The following is a 10,711-nucleotide window of genomic DNA, read 5'->3' as shown; positions in this document are numbered from 1 at the left end:
TCAAAATGGAAACATTCAGTCATTCATAAATTGCCATTACTCATGTTTGCCCATTTCCTATTTTAATAGTATTTGTTTTAATTTCTAGACTTAAGTTCAAGATGCCTCAGCAAGTCAGGCCATTGAGGTCAAGACATGCTAAGAGATGGTTGTGTGTGAGTGTGTGTCTGTGTCTCAGGCACAGGAAAACCCCCTAAAAACTCAAATAGGTCTCATTGTACATATATTGCATACAGAACAACAACTGAGCAAAAATATAATTCTCACAATGTAAAATGTCAATTGTATTTCAAACCATTCTAAGAATGTCAAAAACATACATTGCAAATGATGGAAATAGGATTCAGTGTCAATAGGACTTTTCTATGGCTCAGGAACAGACGGACAAGCTTTCTCACTCATGACAGAGCTCCAACCCCTGGAGGCACCGCCCACTAATCTGAAGAGCGTTTGTGAGTTTTGTGATTGGTCGCATATGGACCAATCCCTGAAATTGTTAGGGGCACTATTTATGTGGTTTTGCCCCTCAGACGGCAGCTCTTGATGTTCGGATTATGTAATTTGGACTGCACGTGTTTCACAAAACACGGAGCAGGAGGGACGAGAAAGAACAGAGATCGAAAAGTATTGTGTAGTTGTATAATGAAGTTCAGCAGAGAAACATGCAGGAAAGATTTGATCATGACTTTGTTATTACAATGTATCTAGGTATTTTGCTTATTCTGATTTAATGTTCAATACAATGATTTATTTCTGTAATAAAATGATTTGTGTAGCCTAAATATTTTAATTGGACAGCAAAGCTAATTGTTTTTCTTTCTTTGATAAATGTCAACAAACAAAAGCTAATAGCCTACAAAGTCACGCATGTTTGTGTTGGCGTCTTTATGTGGAAACTACAGGAGATTGAATTAGGGACGGGCTCGTGGTAATGGCTGCAGCAGAAGTAGTGAAGTGATATGTGTTTGATGCCATTCCATTAACCCCGTTCCAGCCATTATTATGAAACGTCCTCCCCTCAGCCGCCTCCACTAGTGGAAATACATTCCCATTGACCCAAGACAACGGTACTGTAAAACCCCTTACAATTAGCTAGTGCATGCACAAGTACACACACGACTGCTGTATGTTAGAACACAGCCTGCTGCCTGCCTGCCAATGTGAGGTAAACTAATCCAATCATAGCAGGTACATTCAGCACTTCCACTCTTATGAAAACAATATGCTGACATGTAATCTATACCTATGACAGCCGAATGACTCTAGGACATAGGCCCATATTCATGTCTAGACACCTGTTATGGATCACACCAGTACTGTTGAATAACTTGTTTACCTTTCAAAATAAAACTTCTCAAAAACACTTTGTAGAGTGTGTCCTGTCTACCGAGTTCACTTTGTAGCCATGCAGTTAAGCGGTGTGCTCATGTTGTGACTGTACAGATGGATTGTTTATGGCAGGGTTTCCCAACCCCCCCATATACTAAAATAAACTGATGTTAAAAATAAAATAAAAAGTAACACAAAATTACATAACTATAACGAGGCTATATACAGGGGCTACCGGTACCGAGTCAATGTGAGGGGGTACAGGTTAGTCGAGGTAATTTGTACATGTAGGTAGGGGTAAAATGACTATGCATAGATACAGTCCATTCGAAAAGTATTCAGACCCCTTGACTTTAAAAATGTTGTTACATTACAGCCTTGTTCTAAAATGTTATATATATATTTGTCACGCCTTGGTCTTAGTATTTTGTGTTTTAGTTAATTAGTTGGTCAGGCCAGGGTGTGACATGGGTTTATGTTATTGTGTTGTCGTATTGGGGTTTTTGTAGGCATTGGGATTGTGGTTGATTAGGGGTGTGTTTAGTTTAGGTTTGGCTGCCTGAGGCGGTTCTCAATCAGAGTCAGGTGATTCTTGTTGTCTCTGATAGGGAACCGTATTTAGGTAGCCTGGGTTTCACTGTGTATTTCGTGGGTGATTGTTCCTGTCTCTGTGTAGTTTCACCAGATAGGCTGTAATTAGGTTTCACGTTCCGTTTTTGTTGTTATTTATTTATATCAGTTATTTCATGTACCGCGATTCATTCATTAAAAACATGAGTAACCAACACGCTGCATTTCGGTCCGACTCTCTTTCAACAAACGAAGAACGCCGTTACAATATTTTTAAATCCTCATCAACCTACACACAATATCCCATAATGACAAAGTGAAAACAGGTGTTCAGAAATTTTAGAAAACTTAGAAAATCTATAAAACAGAAATCCTTTATTTACATAAGTATTCAGACCCTTTGCTATGAGATTCAAAATTGAGCTCCTGTTTCTATTGCTCATCCTTGAGATGTTCCTACAACTTGATTGGTGTCCACCTGTGGTAAATTCAATTGATTGGACATGATTTAGAAAGGCACACACCTGTCTATATAAGGTCCCACAGTTGACAGTGCATGTCAGAGCAAAAACCAGGCCGTGAAGTCGAAGGAATTGTCCATAGAGCTCTGAGACAGGATTGTGTCGAGGCACAGATCTGGGGAAGGGTACCAAAACATTTCTGCAGCATTGAAGGTCCCCAAGAACACAGTGGCCTCCATCATTCTTAAATGGAAGAAGTTTGGAACAACCAAGAATCTTCCTAGAGCTGGCCGCCCGGCCAAACTGAATAATAGGGGGAGAAAGGCCTTTGTCAGGGAGGTGACCAAGAACCTGATGGTCACTCTGACAGAGCTCTATAGTTCCTCTGTGGAGATGGGAGAACCTTCCAGAAGGACAACCATCTCTGCAGCACTTCTCCAATCAGGCCTTTCTGAGAGAGTGGCCAGACGGAAGCCATTCCTCAGTAAAAGGTACATGACAGCCTGCCTGGAGTTTACCAAAAGGCATCAATAGACTCTCAGACCATGAGAAACAAGATTCTCTGGTCTGATGAAACCAAGATTAAACTATTTGGCCTGAATGCCAAGCATCACATCTGGAGGAAACCTGGCACCATCCCTACGGTGAAGCATGGTGGTGGTATTATCATGCTGTGGAGATGTTTCTCAGTGGCAGGGACTGGGAGACAAGTCAGGATCGAGGCAAAGATGAACAGAGCAAAGTACAGAGAGATCCATGATGAAAACCTGCTCCAGAGCGCTCAGGACCTCAGACTGGGGCGAAGAGGACAACGACCCTAAGCACACAGCCATGACAATGCAGGAGTGGCTTCGGGACAAGTCTCTGAATGTCCTTGAGTGGCCCAGCCAGAGCCCGGACCTGAACCCGATCGAACATCTCTGGAGAGACCTGAATATAGCTGTGCAGCGTAGCTCCCCATCTAACCTGACAGAGCTTGAGAGGATCTGCAGAGAAGAATGGGAGAAAGTCTCCAAATACAGATATGCCAAGCTTATAGCGTCATACCCAATGAACCTGTTTTTCCTTTGTGATTATGGGGTATTGTGTGTAGATTGATGAGGTAAAAAAAAACAATTGAATCCATTTTAGAATAAGGCTGTAACATAACAAAATGTGGAAAAAGTCAAGGGGTCTGAATACTTTCCGAAGGCACTTTATATTTAAACTCCCAGTAATTTATTTATTTAACGTTTCGGCATCACTGTCTTCTTCGGGGTAATGTCATGAATGCTTGAACCAGGTTATGTAGACAAACAGTGGAATTAGTGCAACCAATGACAATAGTGAGGGGTGTGTCATAATTATTAAGTAAATTAGAATGAATTGAGTGAAACTGTTAAAAGACAATAGTTTACAGCATATAGAATATATTAGGCTATTGTTATCATACATTGTACATAATATTAGCATCAACATTCATTATTGTTTTATTACATTTTACATATATATTTAATTGTTTCCATTTGAATTACATTTTTGTTGCATATAATCTTTTTGTTCAACCATAATAATAAGCATCATCAACAGGGGGAACATATTGGGTGTACGCTGACAAGCTGTAGAAAGAATATATTTATTTATAAAACGTGTTCATAAAGAAGAGAGAAGAAACAACTATTATGCAGTGTGTCCACAAGGCTTTTGTAATTATTTGTATGTAGAAAAATGATTTAGTATCACAACCGTGCCTGTAGAACCGGAATGTGTACAGGGCGATAGTAGCGGTTAGTGGTGGCCACTGGACGGTCACTCACAGGACCACTTGAGCAGGGAAACGAGGAGCAGAGAAAACAGTCACAGTCTGTATCTGAAATGGCACCCTATTCCTTATATAGTGCACTATGTTTGTCCAGGGCCAGGTCAAAAGTAGTGCACTATATAGAACTTGGGCGCCATTTAAGACAAAGTCACAGACAGAAGAGTAAAAGTCATAGACAGAAGATCTTTGGGGTCTGTGATGGTGAGGTCTTAGGGCATCATCCACCTTACTTACTAGTGATCAGCACGAGGAAAAGCTAGGTCTCTGGGTTCAATGTACAGCCAGTGTGGAAGTCACAGGTCAGAGGTCACAGGCCAGAGGACAAAAGGGGGCTCAAGGTCCCACTGGGCTGTGGGTCAATCAGGAGCATGAAGGTGGAGATTGGAGGTCCAGCTTTCTCCAGTCCAGTCCATCTAGTCCAGTCAACATTCTCAGGGTCATCTGGTCAGGGTAGTGCTGGTATTGGGAAGTCCTGTGTAAGAAAACCCTGGGTCATGATCATTAGGCACCAAACTGAAGAAAACGGGGACTACCTGGACTCATTTTTGTTTTCCATTGCAAAAATGGCCATTCTATGCCCTAATGAACATAACCCAGGAGAAGTAGGCCTTTAGGCCCTCAGTGTCTGCGGGTGCGCTGACTTCCGGTGCCCGTGGTGTAGCGCATGGGCTGGCGCAGCTGAGACACACGCTTCAGGTTGCTCAGGTGGACTGGGGAGGACTCTGTGATGGGGCCTGTAAAAAGCATGAGTCAAAATCTGTATACAGAGCCCTGTTTAAGAACTGTGTGTTGATACATTTAATTAGCTACACTGTGCGGAGATATTCAAGGGCAATACATCCAATTTGTCCTGATGGTAGTGCAGTGGACGCCATAAGGCTTGAACCACACCATGGTTGCATGCAGTAATATTATTTTTAATGTGGAGGTATGGGTAAAAGGAGGCTGACCTGTTTGGTGGTTGTTGTGTGGCAGCCGGACTTTGGTGAGAGAAAGGACCCCCCTGTGCTGGGGACGTAAAAGGGGGGCCTGGGGCTTCCCGTTGATGTGGAGGTGGGGGTCTGACGTGCTGTCCAACGGGCGTATACGCTGGGCTGCCGTTGTCTTAGACTGATACAGCTGAGCAGGATGAGGGCAGGGGTAGTGTGTTAAGGCTGATATCGTGTAGGCTATGTACTGGAGCCGCTTCATTATGTCTATGGAATTGTCAAATCGATCAATCGATCAATCACAGCTGCTGATGACTCTACTAACATAAAGTCCTGAATCATTAGATACTACTCAGGGAGCTAGATAATGAACACTACTCACTGCTTGACCTGTGACCTCGAACGAGCGGGAGCGTCTCTTCCGGGAGCGAGCCTCTAAGTCCTGCTCGCGGAGAGAGAGGTTTGGGTTCTTGGAGGCCGGCTGGCGATTACGTGGGCGTGTCCAGGTGCACTGGGAGACAGGCCCCTCCCCCGTGCTGCTGGATAAGTTTTCATCTGAGGTTTCGTGGCGGGGCTCGGGGCTGGGCTGCCGGCTGCGGAGCAGGGCCAGGCCCCTAGGGGGCGCCTCACTCGGAGACAGGATGCTCTTGTGCTTCTTGGGGTCCAGGGGTGAGGGAGGAGGGGGCGGTCGCAGGGCATCCACTTCCAGGGCTTTGGAGCGGCGGCAAGCAGCCTTCACTGCAATGTTGTGAACCCCTTTGAGGATCTGCTGCCTCTCTGTTGAATCAAATCTAATGTATTTATAAAGCCCGTCTTACATCAGCTGATGTCTCAAAGTGCTGTACAGAAACCCAGCCTAAAACCCCAAACGGTAAGCAATGTAGGTGTAGAATCAAAGGAGACTATGATCTCATCTAGTACACCAACATCCTGACCGAAGATAAGATAATAAAATGTAAATGTTATTGTCCCCAATTGTCCCTGGCTATATTCTGTATCCATGAATTTGTGGTCTGTGCAGTTCTCCCTATCCTGTATCTCTCCTGTCTGCTGTTGCCCCTGGAGGTCTCTTACCCTTTCGTGTGAGGGGGACATCCTGGCCCGTCTCGCTGCTCTCAGGGGAGGAGTCCAGGTGACTGCTGACACTGTGGCTGAGGTGGCTGTAATTCAGAGTTGTCTCTAGGGCCAATGGCTGCAGCTGGAGAGGACAGAAGAGAAGGGACATGTGTCATTATACTCACACTCTCATAGGGAAGTATGCAGATATGTAACCTGGTAGAAATCTAGCCCTGTGTCACACCCTGACCATAGTTTGCTTTGTATGTTTCTATGTTTTGTTTGTTCAGGGTGTGATCTGAGTGGGCATTCTATGTTGTGTGTCTAGTTTGTCTGTTTCTGTGTTTGGCCTGATATGGTTCTCAATCAGAGGCAGGTGTTAGTCATTGTCTCTGATTGGGAACCATATTTAGGTAGCCTGTTTGGTGTTGGGTTTTGTGGGTGATTGTTCCTGTCTTTGTGTTTGTTACACCAGATAGGGCTGTTTTCGGTTTTGCACGTTTCTTGTTTTTGTATATTGTTCATTTATCATCTTTATTAAAGATGTATCACAATAACCACGCTGCGTTTTGGTTCGCCTCTCCTTCAACAGAAGAATCCCGTTACAGAATCACCCACCACAACAGGACCAAGCGGCGTGGTGACAGGCAGCAGCAGGAGCAGCGCGAGGAGAGGAGTACTGGACATGGGAGGATGAGTTGGATGGAAAAGGATCCTGGGCACAGCCAGCAGAATATCGCCGCCCCAAAGAAGAGCTGGAGGCGAAGAAGGCGGAGAGGCGCTGGTATGGAGAGACAAACAAGGCGGCGCGGTAGGAAACCCGAGAGTCAGCCCCAAAAATTTCATGGGGGGGCACACAGGAAGTGTGGCAAAGCCAGGTAGGAGACCTGCGCCAACTTCCTGTGCTTACTGGGGGGCGAGAGAGACCGGGCAGGCACCGTGTTATGCTGTGAAGCGCATGGTGTCCCCAGTGCGGGTGCATAGCCCGGTGCGATACATACCAGCTATGCGTAGCGGCCGGGCTAGAGTGGGCATCAAGCCAAGTGCCATGAAGCCGGCTCTACGCATCTGGTCCCCAGTGAGTCTCCTTGGGCCGGCTTACATGGCACCAGCCTTGCGCATGGTGTCCCCGGTTCGCCTGCATAGCCCAGTGCGGGCTATTCCAGCTCGCCGACCGGGAGCATTCAACCAGGTAAGGTTGGGCAGGCTCGGTGCTCAAGAGCTCCAGTGCGCCTGCACGGTCCGGTCTATCCGGTACCACCTCCACGCACCAGCCCTCTGGTGGCAGCCCCCCGCACCAGGCTGTCTCTCCGTCTCATCCCTACAGGTGCTCCCGCCTGTCCAGTGCTGCCAGAGCCTTCCTCCTCTCCAGCGCTGCCGGAGTCTCCCGCCTGTCCAGAGCTGCCGGAGACTTCCTCCTCGCCAGCGCTGCCGGAGTCTCCCGCCTGTCCAGCGCTGCCAGTCTGCAAAGAGCTGCCAGTCTGCAAGGAGCTGCCAGTCTGCAAGGAGCTGCCAGTCTGCAAGGAGCTGCCAGTCTGCAAAGAGCTGCCAGTCTGCAAAGAGCTGCCAGTCTGCATGGAGCAGCTAGAGCTGCCAGTCTGCATAGAGCAGCCAGAGCTGCCAGTCTGCATAGAGCAGCCAGAGCCGCCAGTCTGCATAGAGCAGCCAGAGCCGCCAGTCAGCATGGAGCAGCCAGAGCCGCCAGTCAGCATGGAGCAGCCAGAGCCGCCAGTCAGCATGGAGCAGCCAGAGCCGCCAGTCAGCATGGAGCAGCCAGAGCCGCCAGTCAGCCAGGATCTGCCAGAACCGCCATTCAGCCAGGATCTGCCAGAGCAGCCATTCAGCCAGGTTCTGCCAGAGCAGCCATTCAGCCAGGATCTGCCAGAGCAGCCAGGATCTGCCAGAGTCGTCAGCCAGTACGGAGCTGCCCCTCTGTCCCGAGCTGCCCCTCTGTCCCGAGCTGCCCCTCTGTCCCGAGCTGCCCCTCAGTCCAGCGGGGTCATTTAGAAGGGTTGCCATGGTTCGGAGGCCACGGAAGCGGACAATGTGGCGGACTAAGACTATGATGAAGTGGGGGCCACGTCCAACACCAGAGCCGCCACCGCGGACAGATGCCCACCCAGACCCTCCCCAATAGGTTCAGGTTTTGCGGCCGGAGTCCGCACCTTGGGGGGGGGGGGGTACTGTCACACCCTGACCATAGTTTGCTTTGTATGTTTCTATGTTTTGTTTGTTTAGGGTGTGATCTGAGTGGGCATTCTATGTTTGTCTGTTTCTGTGTTTGGCCTGATATGGTTCTCAATCAGAGGCAGGTGTTAGTCATTGTCTCTGATTGGGAATCATATTTAGGTAGCCTGTTTGGTGCTGGGTTTTGTGTGTGATTGTTCCTGTCTTTGTGTTTGTTACACCAGATAGGGCTGTTTTCGGTTTTGCACGTTTCTTGTTTTTGTATGTTGTTAATTTATCATCTTCATTAAAGATGTATCAAAATAACCACGTTGCGTTTTAGTCCGCCTCTCCTTCAACAGAAGAATCCCGTTACACCCTGATATGGCTGTACCCTCCATTACTATGGTGTCTCCACAGGTGTAATGGCAGGAGCTGCATCAGGCCTAGTAGATATCCACAGTGTGGATGGTACTGTGTTCTCACCTCTCTGTTTCCCTGGCCGTTGATGTGGATGGGAGGAGGGGTCAACACAGCAGAATGTTTCATCTGCCTGGCATGGGGACTGCCCTTAAACACATGGTTGTTGTCTCTTTGAGGGAGAGGGACAGAGTTAGGGAGGGAGAGAGACAGCACAAGAGAGGGAGAAAGATTGATAGAGAGAAAGATCGTCAGTTAAACTAATGTCCTTCCTAAAAAGGATAAGATGGAGGGTTTCTTCTTCCTAAACCAAACACCACCCTCTCACTCTTTCACTCACTCTCCCATCCCCTCCCTCCCTCCCTCCCTCCCTCCCTCCCTCCCTCCCTCCCTCCCTCCTCTTACCCTTCAGGTTCAGGTAGGATGGGTGGCAGGGTGTGTCTGCGGGTCTTGGCCCGGCCATGCCTGGTCTCTGAGCCCATGGTGCGAACGCTCTCCTGGTCTGAGCCCACGTCCTGCACCGGGTCACGACTTCGGCTGGGCAGAGTGATCTTGGGCAGGGAGCCTTCCTGTAGACAACATATGGTACAGGGAGAAGGATATGTTTATATGTCGGAATTGTGTGTCTCTGTGCTTGATCTCGATTTCAATCTCAATCACGTTCTCTGTCTACCTTGAGTGTGCTCCCGCTGACCTTGTCCAGGGATCTGTCCAGGTTCCTCTCATCCAGCTCTCTCATGTACATCCAATACAGCTCCTGAAGGTGGGGGGGCACCAGGAGTCTGTGGTCTGCAACAACACAAAACAGTTAAGAATACTATTTACACTACAACACAGGTCAGAATACCATTCACACTACAACACCGGTTAGAATACTATTCACACTAAACACAGGTTAGAATGCTATTCACACTACAGTACAACACAATACAGGTTAGAATACAATTCACACTACAACACAGGCTACAATACAATTCACACTACAACACAACACAGGTTAGAATACTATTCACACTACAACACAATACAGGTTAGAATACTATTCACACTACAACACAACACAATACAGGTTAGAATACGATTCACAATACAACACAATACAGGTTAGAATACAATTCACACTACAACACAGGCTACAATACAATTCACACTACAACACAACACAGGTTAGAAAACTATTCACACTACAACACAATACAGGTTAGAATACTATTCACACTACAACACAACACAATACAGGTTAGAATATGATTCACAACACAACACAATACAGGTTAGAATACGATTCACAATACAACACAATACAGGTTAGAATACTATTCACAATACAACACAATACAGGTTAGAATACTATTCACAATACAACACAGGTTAGAATATGATTCACACTACAACACAGGTCAGAATACTATTCACACTACAACACAGCACAATACAGGTTTGAATACTATTCACACTACAACACAGGTTTGAATGCTATTCACAGTACAACACAGGCAAGTATACTATTCACAGTACAACACAGGCTAGAATACTATTCACACTACAACACATGTCAGCATACTATTCACACTACAACACATGTCAGAATACTATTCACACTAGAACACAACACAATACAGGTTAGAATTCTATTCACAACACAGGTTAGAACGCTATTCACAATACGATACAGGTCAGAATACTATTTACACTACAACACAATACAGTTTAGAATACTACTCACAAAACACAATACATGTTAGAATACTATTCACACTACAACACAGGCTAGAATACTATTCACACTAGAACACAACACAATACAGGTTAGAATTCTATTCACAGCACAGGTTAGAACGCTACTCACAAAACAGGTTAGAATACTATTCACACTACAACACAGGTCAGAACACTATTCACACTACAACACAATACAGGTTAGAATACTACTCACACCACAACACAATACAGGTTAGAATACTATTCATACTAGAACA

At 46.3% G+C, this 10,711-nt stretch overlaps 1 protein-coding gene across 1 annotated transcript in view; it reads right to left on the bottom strand.

Moving 5' to 3' along the window:
* Window positions 1-3,958: 3,958 nt before the first annotated feature.
* The window catches only part of LOC135511927 (kinesin-like protein KIF19), a 101,056-nt gene continuing 94,303 nt past the window's right edge, over window positions 3,959-10,711 (bottom strand). Inside the window, exons 13-19 of the mRNA XM_064933449.1 lie at window positions 9,406-9,521; window positions 9,138-9,301; window positions 8,799-8,904; window positions 6,165-6,288; window positions 5,473-5,867; window positions 5,112-5,280; window positions 3,959-4,895 (exon numbers count right to left, since the gene is read on the bottom strand). Coding sequence (XP_064789521.1) covers window positions 4,780-4,895; window positions 5,112-5,280; window positions 5,473-5,867; window positions 6,165-6,288; window positions 8,799-8,904; window positions 9,138-9,301; window positions 9,406-9,521 — 1,190 coding nt within the window. The 3' untranslated portion in view covers window positions 3,959-4,779. The remainder of the gene's footprint in view (window positions 4,896-5,111; window positions 5,281-5,472; window positions 5,868-6,164; window positions 6,289-8,798; window positions 8,905-9,137; window positions 9,302-9,405; window positions 9,522-10,711) is intronic.

Source organism: Oncorhynchus masou, chromosome 24, assembly GCF_036934945.1.
Source record: "Oncorhynchus masou masou isolate Uvic2021 chromosome 24, UVic_Omas_1.1, whole genome shotgun sequence".
Lineage (NCBI taxonomy): Eukaryota > Metazoa > Chordata > Actinopteri > Salmoniformes > Salmonidae > Oncorhynchus > Oncorhynchus masou.
Note: the sequence above shows the minus strand (reverse complement) of the source record. Positions and strands in the feature narration are given on the sequence as shown.